Consider the following 21,355-nt stretch of genomic DNA (forward strand, 5'->3'; position numbering starts at 1 on the left):
GTGCATAGTATAGTGTTCGTACACAATTGATAGGCATTTATTAATCGCGTGTATAAATAATGTTCTATTATCTAGAATAAAATCAATATGTTGCTTGACTCAAACAATGCATTTCTGATTTCATATATGTACGTACTAGACAAGTAAGCAGGAAACTATTTAACGGCTGCCTGGATTTCCGGCTGCTTGTGCGTGCCGTCACAGAACGGTCGGTGGGAGGTCTGCTTACAGTTGCAGAGCCAATAGTCGCCAGACTTCTCCACCTTAAACCGTATTGGCCTGGAAAGGAACTTGGTTACAGATATCTCGTAGAATCCTGTGAGCGACTCACCTCAGCTTTATTTTCAGAAACTCATTCTTGTGCGTGCCATCGCATATAGGCTGCGATTTGGACTTTCCACAAAGGCACCAGGAGTATGTTTTATCTGTGGGTGGTACGGGGAGATCGGATGTTATGTTGTGGTTATGTAAACTTTTGAAGTGAATGTTTTTCTGCAGCTGTGTGAAACGAACCCTTGTCTAGGTGTATCTTGAACGGTCGCTTATCGAAAATTACTCCATTTTCCTTCTGCAATACAGCAGTTTGTTTGTCTTCGACCAAGTTCTTGGGAATTGTTTTGGCAGTGGCATCTCCCGACTGAGAGCTGGAGCTATAACAGACCTGCTGGGTATGCACACAGATTAGTTTAAGTTAAACGAAACTAAAATAAAGAGCTGCCCAAATTACCTTTAAAAGCCCGGGTGTGCGAAGGCTGCGTTTTAATATTATTGACATATTTCGGTTTTTTCTTATGGTTGATTATTGAGCAACAGCCGCGATAAACATATGTTTTTCCAGGGCTGGATCGCCAGGTTATCGAAATCGTCAATCGTCACTGCCCAAGGTCGCCCCGTCCTCTCGTGGATCACTATGATTGTCACAATTTCTAAATCTGTTTTTGGTGATAAGAAACTGTGTCTCAGCACTTGAACAGATATGATTATGATGCGCCTTAGAGGCAATTCAATACATACACACATCTATGACTTCATGCTTGTGGCCGACTCCACCACGAAGGTTCTTCCATTCGAAATTCGAATACCCAAAAACTATAGTCATGAGATACTCAAGATAAGATGCCAAAGTGTACCCGCCTTTATCAAGCAGCCCCATTACAAAAGCTAGCTGATTAGCTTCCCATTCTAACAACTCCCAGAGTTATAATACACACTTTATTTCAAAAATACTTAGGTTAGATGTTTAAAACTCGTCGTTGAATGGATAGTATTTATGGCCAGCCATGCCCGAGAACGGGACAGTCCGCTGTCCCGTGTGATATCCCTCCATATCCTTAACATCGTCGGGACTCAGTTCGAAGTCGAAGACTTTGAAGTTTTCCTCAATGCGCGTCTTGTTGGAGGACTTGGGCAGTGGCACGACACCAATTTGAATGAGATATCGCAGGCAGATCTGGGCAGTAGTTCGTCCATACTTCTTGGCCAACTGCTGGGCCTGATCATCGTAGATGAACGCCGGCCACTGGCGGGCGGGCTGGGGACGTGCCAGCGGGCAGTAGGCACAGATCACCAGGCCGTGCTGCTTGGCATGCTGCCGCAGCTTCTGCTGCTGGAAACCCGGATGACACTCCACCTGGTTGACCACCGGCTTGATGCGGCAATTCGCCAGTACACGCTCCGTCTGTGCGGCGTTGAAGTTGGATAGGCCGATGCTGCGGGCGAGGCCCAGGTCCACCAGCTTCTCCATCTCCCGCCAGGTGTCCAGATAGTCCACATCCGTCAGCTCCAAAGTGCCATGGACATTGCTGTCGTTGTGGAACTTCTGGCCAACGGGCAGATGCATCAAGTACATGTCGATGTACTCCAGTCCCAGGTTGCTCAGGCTCAGTCTGAAGGCGCGCTCCACCAGTTCGGGATCGTGATGGATGCCACCCAGTTTCGTGGTGACAAACACGTCCTTCCGCTTGATCACTCCCTCCGCTATTTTCTCTCGAATCGCCTGGCCCACCTCCTGCTCGTTCTCGTAGACGAATGCGGTGTCGATGTGCCGGTAGCCAATGTCAATGGCATTGCATGTGGCCTGGTAGGCCTCCGACTCGAACGACTTCCAGGTGCCCAGGCCGAGGACGGGCATTTCCTGCCCGTTGCTCAGTTTGATTTTCGGCGCAAGATTTGCCATTTTGTAGATAATTAGTACGAATCAAACGGTTGTTACTAGATTGCGGCGCGACTAGAACTATGTTTTTTTGTAGATTTTAGACAAAGCAATCTGTTCCAGCACGTTAAAAAAAAAAACGGCCTTAGCCCACTTAAGCCTCCTATATTTAAACAGTTGAACGACTTGAGTTAAATGGCGCAAAATAATAGTGTTTGTAAGTTATTCTCGTAGATCCGTCCTATCCTTCCTATTTACTTAAAAAAAACGACGATATCTTTCACCTAAACTGCGCTAAAATGATTTAATTAGCATTATTTTCAGTGGAATATTAAAATACCCCCTTGGTCTGTAGCGGGTTAATCGTTTTCCGTCAAGATTGGAACCCATATTCCTCCATTTTGATATTCGATTTGATATTACTGGCTAGCTACGAGTTTCATACCTGAGCACATAATTTTATTTGATTGACAGATACATTTTATACAAGATTGGATAGTTTTTAGTACTCCCTTTTATTGCATTTTTCCCAAAATAGGGTTTAAAAAAATAAAGTCAAAGAAAAATAACGTAAATGTGTCTGGAAAGTTACGTCATTGTTGCTGGCCAACAGGTGTCCGCTACAAGTATGGACATATTTATACCCTATTCCATTTAATTAACACTAAAATTATGTTTTCCAAGCTCATTTGTAACATTAGTAATGACTTCTTCTCAGATTGACATGTCTTAGACCTATTCATGCATTTGATTAGTTTCCTGTATAAACACTCAGATCGACAACGGTACCTATTCTTGGTCTCTGTTAGAAGACCACTAACTGCAAAGTTGAAATACCTTTTAAACAGATACTGACGAGTTTCTGCATTCATAAGAGCCTGGGATGACAAACATATCCGAATCTCTATAATATCCATTTCCACAGGGTATGCAGATCCGCGCAATGTTAAGGGACAATGCTGCTCGATTTCTCGGCACATGAGTCTGGCCCATACAAAATGAGTGTTGCTTCAACTTTTGTGCATGGAATGCGCAACATTGTGTATAGACTCATTGCTGCCTACCGGTTAAAAGAGAGCCTTACCCCATTCAAAGAGAGCGAAAAAGAGAGCCTTAACCGATTTGGAGAGAGGCCAGCTGCTGTGATGACGTCACTGCCAGAGACGTCACGGTTCAAAAAGCTCTTTTTCACAAGCGAGTAAAAGAAGCGAGAGTGAAAGCTTTTGGCTGGCTCGCTTGAAATTCAAATTTACCAGGACGGGAAGACGTTTTGTCGCTAACACAAAAATCTTTATTTGAATATTATTTAGAGTTTAAAATGTTAGACAATCAAAGATACATGCTAGTTTATTCTTAGTTGCACATTTAGGGTTTGGTTTGTCTCTAAAATATTTAGCTTTCTTTGCATAAAACTCACTGGGAATCTTCGTAATAGGGGTACTCGTACTATATAGTTATGTATATTCTGTTAATATGGTTAAATATCTCTGTTCGCGTTACACATTATGCACATTTATTATATGTTGTCTATGATTTCCTATTGAATATCAACTTAGTTGCCATGCCCTGGGGTTGCAACTAAATTGTTTGTTTGGTGTTTGATTCTTGCTGTGAGCTCCATTGAAAGGAGACTTCCACACTCTCTCTTCTATTACGTACTAGTCTGCTAGAGATTTATCTCTAATTCTTATATGGTAGGTAAGTAAACTGGAGATTGTATTGCTTTGAACATCAAGCTTTTGGGTATTTGTTTTAGCTACGGTTTGGTTCTCTTCTATTACGAACTAGTCTCTAGAGATTTATTCTATAGACATGTAGACACTGATTTGAACATCTAGTATGTATGTATGTATTTTCGTTACAGTTTGGTTGTTTGGTGTTTTATTCTTACTGTGAACTCCACTGAGGAGCTTTCCACACTCTCTTCCAAATATTAAGAATACGTCAAGAGAGATCTATTCTATTTCCTATCCGATAGGTAAGTAAATTTGAGATTGTTTTGGGTTATCCATGTATTAGACACTGATTTGAACATCTAGGTATACGTGCATACATATGTACATATGTATGTATCCGTATGTAGCTGATTTCCGGTTTGGTTGTCTGCTGTTCAATTCTTACATTGAGCTGCATTCCATTGAGAAGCTTTCCTTGCTAAACTCTAATTTGTATCTGCAAGAGACCTATTATATTTTCTATGTGGTAGGCATTGTACGTAAACTGGAGATTGTATTGCGCTAGCCATGTAGAGACGACACTGATTTTAAGATCTATGTATTTTTATATATTTATGAACCCGTACCCGTAGTTTATTGACGGCTTGTTTGTTTCGCGTTTGATTCTTCCTGTGAGCTTTATTGAGGGGACTTTCCTTATGGCAAGCTAGTCCGCTAGAGACTTTTTCTATTTCCTTTTTTTATGGTAGTACATATATGTAGCTAGTTGTATGTATGCATGAAATTTAGTTTCGGCTCGATCATTAACTCATTAATCATGGTTGGCTTAAGCCTATAATGACAACGGAGGTATATACGTATAGCATGAATATCTCTAGGTTACCCGATTTAGTTAAGTTTATGCAAAGTGCTTAGTGATTTTCTTTGAAGTTAAAAGTAGAGTACAGTGTTTTGTTTTTGTTTTTTTGAGATTGTCAAATCGAATCACAAGTTAAAATTTGGAATTTTCTTTTGCTAGAGTATATTACTTGCATTTATAATAAATATATATGTATATGGTATATAGCTTATAGTATACAGTATATAGTATATCGGTATTATTGAAGGTGCACAACAACAACAATGATTGTTTATTGTTGTCAAAAGTATACATTGATACATTTCCATCCTTTGACACAGATGGCTTTCTTTTCCCTATGCAAGCTAGAATCTAGGTTTTACAAATCAATTTGGTTGTATATACTCGTATAGTATGTAAGTGTTGTCCCATCTACAAATGTCTATACTATACATATACGCTAGAAGATTTGCTGAATGCCTCCTCCTCACAGGTTTGCCATGGGTGGCACATTGTGTAGATAAAGTAATTAAGGGCTTTAAACTCTTTTCATCTTACAAACTGGTCACGTACTCACGTAAAATTGGTGTTGCGTTGCATGTAAATCAATTCGAAATCGATACAAATCTTTAGTTATTAACTTAACAAGCCCTTTCCTTTTCAATCGGCTCGCTATACTCAGATTATGTTCTATATATAAAAGTTTCATTGAAAATTCGTTTGCTGTTGCTGTTTTTTTTTACTGGGGGAGAAACCACTGGATACTGCTGATGTCTTGGATTATAGTTGTTTATGCAAAAGAAGGACAAATATTTTATAATACATATACACGACATATATCCTATGCATCATGGTCAAAGTTCTGGTTACAATACGTATAGGATTTGTGGTAGGTTAAGTGTTATATCGTTGTTTGAGAGACCTTTACTTGGGAGAGGAGTTGGAGTTTTTACGGCTACTACGATTCTAGAATTAACTACGATGTCTTACCAAAGGATCAACCCGCCCATGATATCTGATATGACTTGGATTACCAGATATCACATCGGGAGCTGTTCAATTCAAAGTAATTACTTTAAATATATATTTATGTACATGTGAACCGATTCTTGTGGTCTTGCACATACTATATTACTAATTTCTACAGCTAGTAAGGTCCCTCTCCAGTGTTAATTATTTTATTGCACTTTCACATGCATGTATTCATTTTTCTTTGGCTAATTTAACGCAAAATAAACTCTGAATTATGTACAAAATAAAACAATTAAGTGTTGTGTAAATAAATATTAATAAATGTATGGGTATTTTATTTGCGACTCACGCTAAATAGGGCTATGGTATCGAGAATTACTGAATGAAAACGAAATTCCGAAATTACAAATTAGATAACTTATCCCCTAGGCTTAAATGTTAATAACTAGCTTCAACTAGACTGTGTAATAGTTGTAGTTTAAGGGTTCTAAAAAAATAGATTCCATGCTCTGTTGTAGTATGTTTATACAAAATACTTTGCGTAGGATATAGATATAGATATAGATGTATGTGCGTAGAAAAGTTGGTAGGAAATTATGCAGTTTTAGTGCTGTTGGTTTTGATGTCGTCTCCTCTAAATGTTTAGTATCACACTCGTCCATTGTTTGTTTTGTATTAACAATGTATGTATATTCTTCTCTCGGCCTCCGCTGGGACTCCGGATTCCATTGCCCCGAATGTCAAATTTGTGGTTTTGTTTAGTTTCGTTTCGTTTCGTTTTGTACTAAAGCAAAAAGTTTGTGGTTCGCATTGAAATGCCTTTTGGGTTGGGTTGGGTTTCAGTTCATTTGAAAGTTTAGATAGTCCATAGTTGGGTCATAAATACTCTACTTAGCCTAGGCTAATTCGAATGCGAATGCAAACAGAAGTTTTGCAAGGGGCTGTTGTCGAGACCGCGGTTCTGGGCAGCAACAGCTAAGCTCGTATCTGTGCAGCTAATTGCAGATTGCTGGTTGATTAACACTTAACACACACATTTGGTTAGACACTTAAGTACTCTCTCTACTGGCTAATACGATCTGCTATATCTGGGCTATATTTTATCTGCTATCTGCTTATAGCTTCCTGGTGGGCTCCACCTTCTGCGACATGGCCGTGAGCACTCGCTGGTTGTCGATGACCCGAAAGCTGCTGATGTAGGAGCGCACCTCGCCCTCGCTCTTGGGTGATGGCGGCTCCAGTCCTGCCACAAATTGGTTAATTTTTATTAAAATTACGAATCGTCGGGGGCTGGCTGACAATCAATCTTACCCAAACTTCTGGAGCGACAGAAGCGTATGGTGCGCATCGTTTGGGCCATCATGTGCATCTTCTCAAAGTTCACGAGTCCGTCCAGGCTGGTCTTGTTTCCCTCGTGGGCGAAGGTCATGTCTTTCAGCAGCAGCGGCATGAACGGTATCAGGGGCGGCTGCAGCTTGCCCACAAACACGCGATAAGCCCGATGGTTGCGGCTGGGGTCGATGAGGGCCTCGAACTCCTGAAAGATTTTCCTGAACTTTGACGGTATCTTCTCCCAGGTTTGGTGCAGCCGCGACACGGCCATGTTCGAAAGGCCCATCACCACAGCAAAGAAGGCGTTCAGATTCTGGTATTCCTTGCAACTGTAGAGAGGGGAAGCTAAGCAGTTAATCTGTCGCAACTTTTTAGAGGAAGGGGGCGTCACTTACTAGGCTGCCAGCTTAATGAACTTGCGGACCAGACCCACGCGCTTGCTCAGGCTGGGCGTGGACACGAGCTCGGTGACAATCCAGTACTGAACCTCGTTGAAGCGACGCAGAAAGACATCCAAGTTGGCCGTGATCTGTGGCAGGAGAAAGAGCAGAGCAAAGCAGACAACAATCAGACAAAAACCAGCAGACAAATGATCAAATTCCTCAAGGCCACATTTCCTGAAAGTTTTCCTTCTACACGTATAGTTTTTTGGACATCTTAAATTACTTCGAGTGGGACCAACTTCTGGCCAACTCAATTTGCAAAACAGATGACAAATGGCAACAGTTTTGTGGCCACTCTCTGGGAGGCAAATTACCCAAACGAGACGTTTCAGACTTTTGGGCAAGTTTACCTACCACTCCTGCACTCCCTCTACTACTCGCTCCACTCACCTTGCCGAAGTGATGGCGTCCAAAGGTGTGATAGAGCAATTCATATTCATGCACGGCATAGAACAGATCCCACTCGAAGAGGGTGATGTGGTAGGCGAGCTCCTTGGTGCTCAGTATTTCCAAATCGATGTCTACACCCTCTGTGGGGCACTCCTGCTCCTGCAGCTGAGTCTGGAAAAGAAAGGAGCAACCAATATAGAAGTCTGGACTGACATTGGCTGCGCTGCTGGCAGTGGGCTTACCAAGGCATCCAGATGATCCTTGACGGAGACAAACAGACGGCCGTTGAGCGAGAGGCCAGTGGGTATACTGACGTCGTTATCCTTAAACACGGAGCGCTCTCCGTTCGACCTGACTTCGACGAGGCACAGGTCCTCGGGTCCACGATTCAGCTGCAGCTTGTCGGCGGCACAGGCCTTGATGAGCTCCGCCGTGGTGTGCATGGGGAAGCGCAGGGTGCAGTAAGTGTGGTCGGCGCAGTATACCCGGAATATGACTGCACAACGAGAATGGAAAAACGATCCATTTGCATACGAGTATCTCCCATAGAGGGCTATCCAAACACTTACTGTCGTCGTCCGGCCGTATCACCGTCTTTGAGGGCGTTGCATTGCCACTGAACAGACAAATGGGTTGGCCATTCGGTGGCAACTTCCATTTCTGTCCGGCATTCTGATTGCGATCCTCCTGGTAGCGAGCCATCTGGGTAAGCACATTGTGCACTATGCTGGTCTCCTCGTTGAGATCGGGATCGGCCTCCACCTCGGCGGCCAGGTCCTCGATGAAATCACACACACTGGGCTCCTCGAAGGCCGCATGCCGCACGGCCATGACCCACTTCTGCATGAACTGGATGACGCGCTTCTTAAAGTTGACTATATACTCACGATCCTCCGGTGTCTGGGCGTCCTCATGGGTATCGCAATGGAAGGTACACAGCGGTTAAGGCGAGAAACCAATTTCGTTGGAGACTCAGATTTGGAATTGGATTTGGAGTCCTGAATCTGTCTGTCTACCTACACCATTCAACAGGGTTGCCGTTGCCGTTGCCGTTGCCGTATGCTTATTGATGCGCCTTTCCCCCATTGTTCCCCCTTGTTCCCAATCAAGTTGCTTAGCTCGGGCCGAGGGTCCTGCTTATTAAACACATCACGTATTCCAATGCAGATTGTGGGATTAGTTTCAGGCATCATTGGGCATGGCTTCAGTACTCTCTACCTCACACCCGACCCGCCAAACAAAAACCCATCCCATATTGGGGAAACATTTCTGAAAATGCTTGCCCCGACAAAGCCATCTTCATTGCGGCTTTTGTTTCGACTGAAGCTCCACTGTTGGACTCTGCCCCGGACGGAAGTGTTTTGCTTGTTAGCATTTGTGCCACATTCTACGTAAAAGCCCACTCCTGCACCACCACCCCCTTGGACTGGGCGTCGGAACTGTGTGGTCTGGATCGGGGTCATGTGTGGCTTGCGTGCTGCCAACACTTAAACTGTCGCCGTGGAGCTGTTCCGTTGCCCACCCAAGGAGAACGTGACTCTCGAGCCGTACTCCTGAATCCAACACTGAACTTTTGGCGTTTTTAAAGTGCCAGGGACTGAGTGGAGCGGAGGCCTTTAGTGTGGTAGAAGAGGCTTTAAAATGGTTTGACCCCCAGTGTCCAAAAGAGGGGCCTAAGCTGTGGGACGTGGCTGGCATGCCAAAGGCCAACACAGACTAAAGACTACAGACTACAGACTACAGAGCGATGGCTGATGGAAAGGTAGGGGAAATTCATGAGTAGTCAAGATTGTTGCTTTGGAAAAGGATATTAATTGGCCAGTTCATCAACCAGCTGCACCACGGGCATGAATACAATGTGGGTGAGCAGAAAGTCGTCCAGGAAGGGATCCATACCACCAACGGACTGACCCAGCCGGGTCTCCAGTAAGTGCTCCAGCATCTTGGCCGGTGTGCCCGACATGACCGTGTATCTGTGGTGCAGAGGGGCAGGAAGAGACAGAAACATCAAATTGAATCCATCTACTTGCTCTGACTTTCAATTAAATTTGAGCGGACATTAAAAATTGATTAGCCACTCACTTGAATGCCGAATGCTGTCCACGTTGCTTGGCCACACGCTCCAGCACTAAAACATCCTTGCCGTGCTCCTGCAACCTCAATGTATTGGCCTCCACATCGCGCAGTATCCGGTTGAAATGCTCCTTGTCCACACGCAGCAAATGGCAGTTGTTCTCTTTGAGTACAATGGTAGCAGCTCTGTCGGAAGAGAAATCCGGACAAATATTCAGAAAATTCGGAAAATTCACAATTCGGAAAAACTTTCAGCTTGTGCAAGAAACTTTTTAATGGATTATATTTCGCAATATCTGTATGAATTTTCGTTAATTACGAAATAAAATACTACTATTATATTCGACCATAGCTGATGGAAAAGTCGCTGCATGCGAAAATGTAGACAGTAATTTTATTTGTTGTCCCCACACGTGTGTCGCGACCAGTAAAAGTATTTTAAATTGCATTTCAGCGGCAGAATATTTGCAGAATCCACCAATTTGCATTTGCGGCGGTCTGACAGTCAGACGGTCAGAAAATTCAATCAATATACGCCGGATTATTCCCACAAGAAGCTACAGCTTCTGGCATACAGAATAATAATAATAATACCATCATATTTGCCTGGAATAAATAACCAGCTTAAATGAGTTATCCCTGGGATTCAATTATTTTATGCCACGAATATAATGGAACTGAACGGGGCTCGCCTTTGACAAAACCAAACTCTTTTCTGTGCTCCCCAAGTTTGGAGAACGGCTTACAAATTGCCCCTGGGCTTGGGCTAATATTTTGTTTCAATTTTCAATTGTTTGCTCTAAATGCCAGACAATGCCTCTTGTTATCAGTCGTCGTCTTGCCTGTTGCACCACCCAAGCGGCCAAGCGACTCATGTTGCCATTGTGGGGCCTTGGCCATTGTCCGCTTTGTGGCATTGTCAACGCAGAGAAAACACAATGCGCACGAAATGCATGAGTAGGAAACCACAGACTGTAGTACGGAGTATAGAGAGAACTTTCAGCCAGTCTTTCTCAGTCTCGAGTTTAAATTGGGAACAGATATTGGCCAACTAGGAGTTTTGAAAAGATGCAAACGGACGCTGACGATGAGGAGTTTGACGGTTATGAATGATAAGCTTTTAGACCAGATCTGTCCTCTCGAACTCACTCTTACCTGGGTGCGTCGTTAATCAAGGCCAGCTTTCCAAAATCATCGCCCGTCTTCAGGGTAGCCACAGTTCCCTTGCCGTGTATCACAACATCCACAGACCCTTTGAGGAGGATGTACCAGGAGCGTCCTTCGTCGCCTTGATTGAATACTGTTGTTGTAGTCGTTGTTGTTGTTGTTTTTTATTTTTGTTGCAATGGGTTAAACGTGTTAAGGGATAAAAGTCTTTATAAGTACTTATCATTTTTGCTTTAGGGGCTTTATGCGAGAGGGGGTGGTCGTAGGGTGGTCCTTTTTTATTGAGACATAATTAGTTGGAATTTAATTAAAAAGTTTCCAAAAACTTTGCTTTTTGGCTTCGAAAGTCTCTAGAGTCTTGAATGCTGTGGCTGTGGGGCAATACTCACATATTGTGCCCGCCTTGGCATGAGCCTCGAACACGAATATCGATGAGAGCTCCCGCTTGATGCTGGTCGAGAGATGGGAGAGAGCGGCAATGTGGACGAGCTCCTCGAATACCAGCTCCAGTTCCTCCGATGTCCGTTCGTGAGAGCTGCGAGTCAATGATTGAATATGCAACAATGTGCGTTTGTGGTGTGTGTGGTCTTGTGGCACTTACGGTTTGCGCAATATCATACGCAAAGTGGCGTCCGGGCCACGTTGGAAGAGGGCACTCAGTGCCTCGCGTATATGCTCGTTGGCCGCGTGTTGATCCTCTGCCTGGGGGATGCCGACCGCCGGTGCACCGCCTTCTTCGTCCAGCCGGAATCGATACAGAAAGCACTTATCTTTGAATGGCTGCTCTTTGTTGACTGCGGCGGAATCGAGTAAAATTAATATGTGAAGGCCTGTTAAGTGCGAAAATGGCCGCATTAACTTCCGTAGCTTACCATGTGTGAGAACGCCTTCCTCGACCAGGGCCTGCCACATGCCCGCCGCCTGGGCGCGGGTGTGCACAATTGGAGCGAGGTTGACCAGCCAATCGACGAGCTCAGTGCCGGGTGCGCACTTCCGTATTAACTTTCCCGAAACCTCCGCAGAACAGAGCGGAAGATAAAGAGATAATTAGCATCATAAAAAAGTTAGTCGTCCATTTGCCTCTCCTACCTTGCGATCCTTCAGGCAGCTTGAGTTGTCGGCCACGAGTAATGTGCGTAGAGCCCAGCCCATGCGGCTCATAGCAGGACTCGGTGTCTGCGAAATAAGTAAGCAATGAACTAAAAATAAACTGCCCTGAGATGTTCAGCCTGTGTACATTCTAATGCTGCCCTGCCGTACACCTCTAAGAAATACATTATAATGTAACGCTTAAAAAGCCGACTGTAAGCCTGTGTAAAGACTCCCTTTCGCATATCGAGAGATTATACTGGCATCGTTCCAGCTCATCTTCAATTTGTCGCATTAACTAAGGCCAGATTAAAGTTTTTACTGCCAAAAGATTAGAGCTTTCAGGGCAAATGTCAAAGCCAGAAGGACAACAATTTTATAGAAATCCTTTGAAAGGGACATTTTCCCATTTCCAGCAGCCTCATGAATAACACATAAATATTTTGTAATTCCCTTGACAGTTTCTGGAGCAGCAAATTAACTCATTTGTCGTCGTCAATGTCGGAAAAATTATATTTCTAATATTTATGCGCCTGTGGCTGGGCTACAAGCATACATATGTACGAGTATATACATATACATATATGTATGTATGTATATCCCTCCCTGTGGATGCTCTCCGCTTACCTCGGTGATGGGCAATGCTGGGTTGGGGTGGTCCGGGCTGAGTGGGCGCTTGGTGGGCGATGGGGCGGCTGCCGTCTGCTGAACGCTAGGACCAAAACCTATCAAATATCCCACAGCAGTTTATTTTAATTAATGTTTTTTCAAAATGTGTCTGTGGCTGTGGCTGTGTGCGTGTGTGTGATTGGATGTGGATGGTTGCCCAATGTTTAATGTGAGTTTAATATGTTTATTCAATCAGTTTTATGTGCGCATAAATATCGTGGTGATTTTAATGCGGCTTTCTCCCGTTTACATACCGTTCTTCAATTTGCAATTGGTGAAAATGTCATTCATCAACTCTTTGTTCTTCTGCAATTAAAAAACAGTCAAGAAAAATGTCCATTAGTCGGGGGCTTAGACGGTGCGGTATTGTTTTCTTGTTATGCTTTCTGTTTTCTGTTTATTCGCGATAATTGCAATGCCAAATTCCAATTACGTTGCTCATTTCGAATGCCGTCGACTGCGGACGCGCCGGCTGCCCACGCTCCAGGCGAAGCCGTCGCTTAATGACCGCGGAAGTGGCACCAGCTGTTGGAGCCCCGGCGGTTCTCTCCGACTCCAGCACCTCATGCTCATGGCTATCACTGTGACGTCGATAGGCCAAGAGAACGCACCAGGCTGCCTCATCGCTGGCCACAATCTGAGCGGACCAGCGCTGACGCTGCCCCTGCCGCTGCTGCTGCGCAGCTGACATGTGGCAACTTTCTTTCTTTTCAACTCTTTCAGCTCGCAGGTAATTACTGCCAAACGCTGCTTTGTGCACTGATAAATGGGTCTGACAAATGCCTACCGAGACCCGACCCGAGACCCGAGACCCGAGACCCGAGACCAGGGACTTTGCAAATTCTTATCACTCGCAGGGGTTGTCAGAGTGTTTCAGTTCTGTTTCAAAGTATTTTGTTGGCAAACAGTGCACCAGTTGGGTGGCGACGCCTGGCAACTCTTGCGGCTCTGCCACCTGATAAGCAGAAAACGCTGGCGTTGTCGTTGTCGTTGTCGTTGGCGACGTCGACGTCGACGTTGACGTTAATTAAACTCACTTCGTTTATCAAACGCACAGCAGGGCCAAAATAAGCGGAGCCAATTAGGCAGTGCGCGAGAAAGAGCGAGCATAGGGGTGGAGAGGCTCAGAAGGTCTTCGCCTTGAACAGAATTCACAAATGCATTCTGATTAAACCTTATTTTTGATTCGAATGGCATTTGAATGGGAAAAAGATGTTGTAATCCAGAGATTTCAAAATTTAAACCAATAGATTTGACCCGGCAGTGGAAATTGATAGAAGAAATTGTTTCACTTACATGAGAATATTCGATTTAAATATGTTTAATATTTAATTTAGTTTAATATGTTATATTTATAACACATTTGCAGGAAATATATGTTATATCTGTGTACATTCTAAATGTATATTATTTATTTATGGACCGTATTAAATAGACTTTGTAATACATTTTTATGTGTAAATCCCCATCACTAAGTTCACTATTTTAGTACTGAGAATACCGAATATTCCATTTAAACATGCGTGTGCTTCATTTTACTATAAAATTTTTCCCTGAGTTCAGGTGGCAATAATTTCAAATCGCGTGACTTAGAGCTCTACAGAATCGAATCGCAACAGAATTTTCAGTGCAATGAAATCAATAAAGTTTACATATGTAACATCATAAATTGGCAAAGAATTGGTTCACAAGTTTATTTCAAATTGACTACTCCGGAAAATTGGTCCCTACTCCAGTCGTTAGCCCTGAAAATCCTTCGGCATTTGCCTCTACCTCACTGGTGCGTGGTGCTCGGTGCTGCCGGTGCTGTCGGTGCACATGTGCAAATTGAGTTTGTGCATAAATAAATAACCACATGGCCGTGGACATGCAACTGTGTGCATGCCACTGGGCATTCAATACAGCTCGTACCCACCCACCAGCCCCATAGGAATGAAATATTTATGGACTGAGGATTACGCCGGCCACATGTTTGGAAATGCTATTGTTACTGTTGCATCAGCCGCCTGAATGCCATTTATTGTGCATAAAATGCGTCCGAAATTGAATGCAAATATGTTGTAATCAAATGGCATTGAAATTAAAAAGCAATTGAAAGCCGCATTCAAAGTATAACTCTTCAATAGCGCTATGCCACATTTACCGCAAGAGGCGAGTGCAATATCCGCCCTTGATTGCGCCACAACTAACATCCTCCTGGCAGGCAGTAAATGAGGCTGCAGCCTGGAAACCAAACCCAAACTTGTCCCAACGAACGGAACCCGATCCAATTGCAATTGCAATTGCAATTGAATTCAGTTGGTCTCGAATCGACTCGACACGACTTGTCCAATCGCATTACGAGTGCTTTGAGTCTTGTCCGGTATAATTGGCTGCCATTGGATGCTGGTCGATTGCTGCTCTGCTGCCATTTTTAGCTGGGATCGAAATGAGACCGTTAATTAGCCCGAAATTCTATTTTCTCCACTTACCCGCTCATGGTCTGCCATATGGGTCGACAATTGCTTTATCTGACATTTTCAATTTGCCCTCCAGTCGGGTAAATATTTGTGCACAAATCAAACACTCGACTAGGACCAGGACCAGCACCAGGACCAGGCGGAGAATACAAGTTCCCGCGAAAAGCGAAAGGTTATATCGAGTATACGCCGTACGAGTATATACATTTTACTTACTCCTTTTCAATTTTCCTCGCCCTCGCCCTCGCCATCGCCCTCGCCGCCCCCGGATTTTATCGCATTTACGCAGTTCAGAGAACTGAACGCAGAGCGAGGGAATTCCCCAGTTTCCAACATTTTTATGGCTGCTGCTGGTACGACTACTACTGATGATGGTGCAGCAGTGCCAGCTTCCACTTTCACTCCATTGTTGCACACTGCGTATACGTGATATGTGGTGGCCCTGCTGTCGCAGCTACTTTGTTATCGCTCACCCTCTCTGCTGCTCTGCCACGCTGCCACGCTGCCACTCCCCCCTTTCCGCTAACCACTTGTGTTGCTTTTGGGTTAGCCAATGTTGGCATAATGTTGCAAAATAGTATATGCCCCAATTTGAGGTTTTCCTCCAGCTCGTTTTTCTCTCTCTTTCTTTTGTGAGAAATAAGGTAAATAAGGTAAATATACATTCATTCATTCTGTCCGCCCCTGAATGGGGGCCCTCCATGTGTGTGCTCGTGTGGTTTATACCTTTTGTGCGTGCCTTAAGGGATGACTTTTTGGGGGTTCCCCCTCCCTCAGCTGCCCCAAAAATGGTATTGTTAGTGAGGGTTCCGAATTTACAGAGACATTTTGCATTTTTACACTGACAAAAGTAAGGAAACCCTCAGGTGAAATGTAATTGAATTTTCCACATTGGAGAAGGAGAAGAGTCCCTCCATCATTTCGGCTGCATTAATCTCGTTTCTTGCAGTGCATTTTGTGTGCAGTTCAAACATTTACTATTTGCCAGAAGTAAGCCTCCCGCTCTGGGGGGAAAAGGAAACCAATCCCATCCCATCGCTATAGCCGTAAGTACATTCAAATCCTGTGGCTTGACTAAGGCAAATTCCAATTGATATTCTATTGATATTGCCTTTGAATTGTATACTGCTGATAGGTGGAGGAAATATTATATACATATATGTATATATGTAAGTATGAATGAAGTTAGTTCCATTTAATTATCGCTTGTACTTGGGCGAATTTCCCTTGGGTCCTAGCAAGCATAGACGCTAACGCGGCCAGGACATGCAACATGAAAATGGAAACGAACATGAATGATGCATTGCAATAAGCCTGTCATTACATTGTAATGCCATTTGCCGCACATAAACAGAGACAACATAGAATAAACTACTTGGCCCACAAGAGCACCTTGGCTTAATTCCCCCTCCCACCTGCTCCCACTGCTACTCCTAGCCAGAGCCAGACACAGAGCCAGAGCCAGAGCCAGGGGCACTTAACACTGAGGGCTCAGAGCTGCCGGCATGTGTTCGGGCTTAGGACTGCGAGGCGGTTCATTAGGAAAAAGCTGTTAGACGGGTTGGGGTCGGGGTCGGGACCGGCGAGCATCATTAAATGTTAATTGAAATTTTAATTAAATACTTTCGGCACTGACGAAGGCATACCGCAAATATGTATGCCAGGACGCTGCTCTGCCACATGAATCTGAATATCATTTGAGTCATGCATCTATCCATCACAGATGCTCATTAACATGAAGGCAAAGGAGGGTTGTCTGGAGGTGGATTTGATGAGCGACTGCTCCTTTTTGATGTGGTTAAAAGTGCGCAAGAAAGAAGGGAACTTGAACCCGAGTCCCCAATGGAATTGTATGTTAGGAACTTACCTCCCAAATGAGTCGAAAATCCTGCTGCTCGACGCGCAGCAGCTCGCAGGTTGTCTTCGTCACGACGGTGCTATCGCGTGGCAAGTCGTGCAGTATGGTCTCCCCAAACGTGGCGCCCACACCCAGGTTGCACAATGTTACGGAGCTCTGTAAATAAATAAAGCCAGTGGATTCGGGTTAGATGCAGCAGGAGAAACAGTACCTTGAAGTGGCATAAGTCTGTACTGGAGAGTGTGCACTATCTGTGCAGTTTAAACACTTTGTGGCCCCCTGGCCTGGTCGTTCTCCTTGGTTTCTTACACAATTAGCAGATACGACTGCAATTTGCTTGTGGCTGGGGGCTTTGTGGATGGTACTGTGGCTTACCCATTCCCAAAAAACAACGGAAACAACTGCGGATATGCCACGCCACCAACTGTCTGTCAACCGAAGCAATAACCGTGGCTCAGAGCTCAAAACCCAGAGCTCAGAGCTCGGAGCTGCTGAGTGTTGTCTAACCGCAGCAGCATTGCAATGACATTTTCAATTACCAACTCGAGTTTGCATCTGTGCTGTCCTGCCCTCTTGGTGCTGGTGCTGCTGCTGGCTGTTAGCTGGCTCTGCCGCTTGTTTGCTTGCTTGTTTTCCCACAAGAAACACAGGTTCTTGGCCCGAGGGCCCTCGCAGCCTAATTTCAGGAGCGAGAGCCGCCCTGCCATGTAATTGGCTTAAAACAGGGCTGACTACAGCGCCACCGCGGAATTAGTTAAACTCGCATTACCCCAGCATTTCGTGTATGTATGTGTGCGTTTACAGTTATTACACCGCGCAAAAGCAAGGCCCGTAAAATATTATTTAATTAATTCCCACTGTGTGTTTAATTACAAATGCTATTTGCCGCCGTTGGTTTCTTTTTGTGTCCAAAAGCAGCCCGGAAATTTCATTCGCTTTTCTTGCTGATTTATTGGGGCTTTTGTTTTTTGACAAGCGTCACAAAAATACTTGGGCTTGCTCTGGGTCTTCGTCTTTGTCTTCTCTAACGTCGCGCCTTCTTTTGGCCACATTAAATTTGATTGCTTTCTAATTTATTGCAGCATTAACAGTTGACCCACAGACACAGACACAGACACAGACACAGCCACAGACGGATGGATGGAGAAAGATGGAGAAGAGAGAGAGAAAGAGAGCTCTTCTCCAAAGAAACGAAACGGAACGAAAAAGAGGAAAAGCAGGAAAAGCAACAATTTATCCCCGAGTATTTCCCTTTTTGTAATTTGCCTAAGCCGCCGAGAATTGAATTCAATTTCCAGTCCAAACAAAAATATTTTTAAAAGCTGTGCGCGTCGCAAGGGGATAACAAATTTTGTGGGATGAGGGGCGTTTGTCTGTGATGTAATTTTGTAATTTTTATAAATAGTCGTATATATTGATCAAGTGTAAAGTGAAAGATACTCCGGGAGCTCTTCGACTAGCTCAACAGTCTGGAGTATCTTTTGGAGTGGCAGTGGAAGGGTACTTGAGCTTGATCTACCTGTTTCCAAAGCAACAAACGGAAACGTATCTGCATTTGAACAGTTTAACATGTGATGAAGTGTAGCTCCCATCTCCATCTTTCAAGCCCACTAACTAGCCCTTGATTATCTCTTTGGTGGGTTGAATACTTATTTGGTTTGATTGTGCTGCCAATGGAGAGCGGTGAAGGCTATGAGCAGTAAAGGTCTGTATCGAAGAGTGCCAAAGATTACACACTCTCTCAGCTACGCTACTACGCTAATCCCTTACATAATGATACGATTATCCACAACCATATGTAACCATAACGTACATTTGCTGCAGATGGTGCTGCCACATTTATTCGGGGTATGCAACGCCATGTTTTACCTTCGCATAATGCCGCGTTGATTGCTCCACGTTGTAGGTACAACTGCGACGGAACAACATGATCCTGTGTCCTGCTGTCGCTTGATTCAACTTTTAGTTTTAGTTTTTTTGCAGCGACACTTCTTGCATAGATGGAATATTCAATGGAAAAAGCACACACAAACAGCATTGGCCAAATGCAAATTGGATACCGGAGTGTTATGTACCATTTCGGTGGGTTGCTGCTCGATTGCGAATCGATTGCGACGTGAGGTCAACAAAGAGACTTGCCACTAGTTATGGGCACGAGGCACGCGCTGCCGAATGTGTGGCCAAACATTTCTGGGCCGTGTGGGGCACCATATGCGACCGTTGATAAATGACATGGAAGCGTGTCTCAGAGCGGGCTATATGTACTCTTTACTACCAAGCTACGAGTGTTTTATTATTATTACTTTTTCATTTTTTATTTGTTCATATTTCAGCGCGTACCACTTTCAATTGGAGCTGCACACTGCCATCCCCATTCACATTCACATTCACATCCACTTCCAGCAGCTCTTTGGGTCTTTCGCAGGGTCTTTCGATGAACCGCGCGGCGTCGCGTCGCAAAGCAAACTGAAATTGGAGTTGGAGCACGCCAACGGATGATGCCCCCGTGTGAGGCAGCCAGCTGGCGAGAAACTGTTGCATGTGTGCACACGTGTACTGTCTGTCTGCTCTTTTGTGCAACTCTTGGCTGGCAGTTGCTGATGTGTGGCCAACAGCAGCAACAAAGGCCCAGAAGACCCCCGGCTAAGTGGAGCGTTCGATGCGATGACAGCTCAATGGCCCATTGATGTCATACTCGTATTGGTATCTCAATGTACTCAATGCCCAGTGGTCAGCCCCCAGTGGACGACATTCTAATTTGATCAATGGCGCAATAATCACTATGTGAAGTCGAGCTGGCTAAAACGCACGAAAAGAAGGCCACGTTCTTGATGGGCAACTAAATAATGTATTATTGATTGAATCTTTGCCCCTTCAATGGCAAAGTGTGCTCTTGCCTCTTATTGGTGAGGAAGTTTTGAGCGTGGAAGAGCATCTCAAATTCGTGGATCTGCTGACACTTTTCCTCTTCCCACCCAGTTTAGCCGCCTTTGACGAACATTGCTGTCGTTTGATGCATGCACGCCAAGCGAAATGCAATTAAGCCAGAGCTCAGGCCCTAGACCAAGAGCAAGACCAAGCCCACATCCACAGGCACACCGATAGCGACACCGATGCGAACCCATATCGCTGGCACCCATGTGCGTCACTGCAGTGGTGACTGCTGCCCAAATGTCCACTCCATTGGGACCTTTTGTTGGGCTGCGCGCTTGGAAAACTTTTCACGCACATATGAGCACGCTTCCGTCCGTTGCAGCAGGGCTCTGCCGTATGTTGCAGGGGCAGTTTCGACTGTTGCTGTGGCAGAGGCAGTGGCTTCCCATACTGCTGCAGCGTGTCTCGCATTGCAATCCACTCTGACCAACTCCGTTGGCCAAACAAGAGTGTGGAGCCGACTTTGGGGCGTGGTCTTACGAATACCTTGTTTTTAGGATGCTCCTGCTAATGGAATTTCGGATGAGCGAAGCGTCCAGCCAGATGCTGCGAGCCAGATGCAGTGCGAGATTTTCCCATGAAAACTGGCTTGCTCTAAATAGCAACAGCCAACGTTAAGTATTTCAATGTTCAGGTTGAATAACCTTGACACTTTTATTTCATCTTTTTCATCTTTTTAATTTTTTTGGTTTTGTTCGGTTGGGTTTTTTTTGTTTTTTACCCGGACCGCAATTGTTCGCAGTCCGCCGTCTGCCGTCCGTCGTTTCTGCTGGGGCTAGTAATTACGAGTATTTCGCTTGGCCCTCCTACGGTGAAGGTAATGCTCCGGACCAAGTCAATGACTGCTCAAAATGAGTGGGCAGCAGAGAAGCTGCAGATATTTCCCTCAATGTTTTCGAGGTGTCAAAATAAATCAGTCCGTTCCATTCGTTTGTCTAATTAATTATGCTAATTAGGTCATCATTAATTAATTTGCAATGTTTGTGCTGTTTGTGTGGTTTTTAACGGGTTAATGATTCAATGAATTACCACAGACAAAAGAGATTTTCCAATTCATTTGATGACAAGTTAATGATCTCCACCGTAGAGGAGATAATTATTTTTATTTTTATAAAATTACATTTAATGCTCTCAACCGTTAGAGTCGAGAACATTCAAGAACTGCCGGTTGCACGTGCACGTCCCCAGTTTTCCCAGCCGCTGCCTCATTTTCCACGGGTTGCATGTGGCGATGACATAAACATAGATAAACATTCGGCCCCACCTGCGCCTGTAGCATCATTAAAAAAGTTCTTGCAACTTT

At 44.5% G+C, this 21,355-nt stretch overlaps 3 protein-coding genes across 8 annotated transcripts in view; all 3 read right to left on the reverse strand.

Annotated features, from left to right (window-relative positions):
• Positions 1-5: 5 nt before the first annotated feature.
• LOC108159936 (CDGSH iron-sulfur domain-containing protein 3, mitochondrial) lies at positions 6-840 on the reverse strand. 3 transcript variants are annotated; one of them, XM_017293589.2, is made up of 5 exons: positions 728-840; positions 514-664; positions 332-425; positions 137-279; positions 6-71 (listed from the first exon to the last, which is right to left on the reverse strand). In XM_017293589.2, the coding sequence occupies exons 1-4, from the start codon at positions 773-775 to the stop codon at positions 156-158; spliced, it is 417 nt and encodes a 138-aa protein (XP_017149078.1). In that variant the 5' UTR covers positions 776-840; the 3' UTR covers positions 6-71; positions 137-155. The 3 variants fall into 3 exon arrangements, with proteins under 3 accessions (XP_017149078.1, XP_017149079.1, XP_017149077.1); XM_017293590.2 differs by having other exon boundaries at positions 6-279; positions 514-661; positions 728-839; XM_017293588.2 differs by having other exon boundaries at positions 6-279; positions 728-839.
• Positions 841-1,198: 358 nt separating this feature from the next.
• LOC108159935 (aldo-keto reductase family 1 member B1) lies at positions 1,199-2,275 on the reverse strand. Its single transcript, XM_017293586.2, has one exon. The coding sequence runs from the start codon at positions 2,174-2,176 to the stop codon at positions 1,241-1,243; it is 936 nt and encodes a 311-aa protein (XP_017149075.1). The 5' UTR covers positions 2,177-2,275; the 3' UTR covers positions 1,199-1,240.
• Positions 2,276-3,946: 1,671 nt separating this feature from the next.
• The window catches only part of LOC108160374 (rap guanine nucleotide exchange factor 4), a 37,195-nt gene continuing 19,786 nt past the window's right edge, over positions 3,947-21,355 (reverse strand). For 2 of the 4 annotated variants that reach the window (XM_017294347.2, XM_017294351.2), the window contains 16 exons: positions 17,128-17,274; positions 13,056-13,107; positions 12,760-12,857; positions 12,133-12,219; positions 11,916-12,057; positions 11,645-11,837; positions 11,433-11,578; positions 11,032-11,176; positions 9,886-10,062; positions 9,615-9,776; positions 8,373-8,734; positions 8,046-8,299; positions 7,804-7,974; positions 7,366-7,499; positions 6,950-7,299; positions 3,947-6,881 (listed from right to left, as the gene is read on the reverse strand). In XM_017294347.2, the coding sequence (XP_017149836.1) occupies positions 6,754-6,881; positions 6,950-7,299; positions 7,366-7,499; positions 7,804-7,974; positions 8,046-8,299; positions 8,373-8,734; positions 9,615-9,776; positions 9,886-10,062; positions 11,032-11,176; positions 11,433-11,578; positions 11,645-11,837; positions 11,916-12,057; positions 12,133-12,219; positions 12,760-12,857; positions 13,056-13,107; positions 17,128-17,274 (2,748 nt within the window). In that variant the 3' untranslated portion in view covers positions 3,947-6,753. Of the gene's footprint in view, positions 6,882-6,949; positions 7,300-7,365; positions 7,500-7,803; positions 7,975-8,045; positions 8,300-8,372; positions 8,735-9,614; positions 9,777-9,885; positions 10,063-11,031; positions 11,177-11,432; positions 11,579-11,644; positions 11,838-11,915; positions 12,058-12,132; positions 12,220-12,759; positions 12,858-13,055; positions 13,108-13,234; positions 13,540-17,127; positions 17,275-18,987; positions 19,088-21,355 lie in introns of those variants that run through there. The other 2 variants (XM_017294350.2, XM_017294349.2) reach the window with 2 other exon arrangements.

The sequence above is a fragment of the Drosophila miranda genome, chromosome 3, assembly GCF_003369915.1.
Source record: "Drosophila miranda strain MSH22 chromosome 3, D.miranda_PacBio2.1, whole genome shotgun sequence".
NCBI lineage: Eukaryota > Metazoa > Arthropoda > Insecta > Diptera > Drosophilidae > Drosophila > Drosophila miranda.

Excerpts from the sequence above, each read along its gene's own strand:
- LOC108159936 (XM_017293589.2), bottom strand. The coding sequence starts at position 775 with ATGTCAATAATATTAAAACGCAGCCTTCGCACACCCGGGCTTTTAAAG. Across the intron at positions 426-513 it reads CAAGATACACCTAGACAAGG|ATAAAACATACTCCTGGTGC; the intron begins GTTCGTTTCACA and ends TACCACCCACAG. Across the intron at positions 280-331 it reads TTTCTGAAAATAAAGCTGAG|GCCAATACGGTTTAAGGTGG; the intron begins GTGAGTCGCTCA and ends GTTCCTTTCCAG.
- LOC108159935 (XM_017293586.2), bottom strand. The coding sequence starts at position 2,176 with ATGGCAAATCTTGCGCCGAAAATCAAACTGAGCAACGGGCAGGAAATG.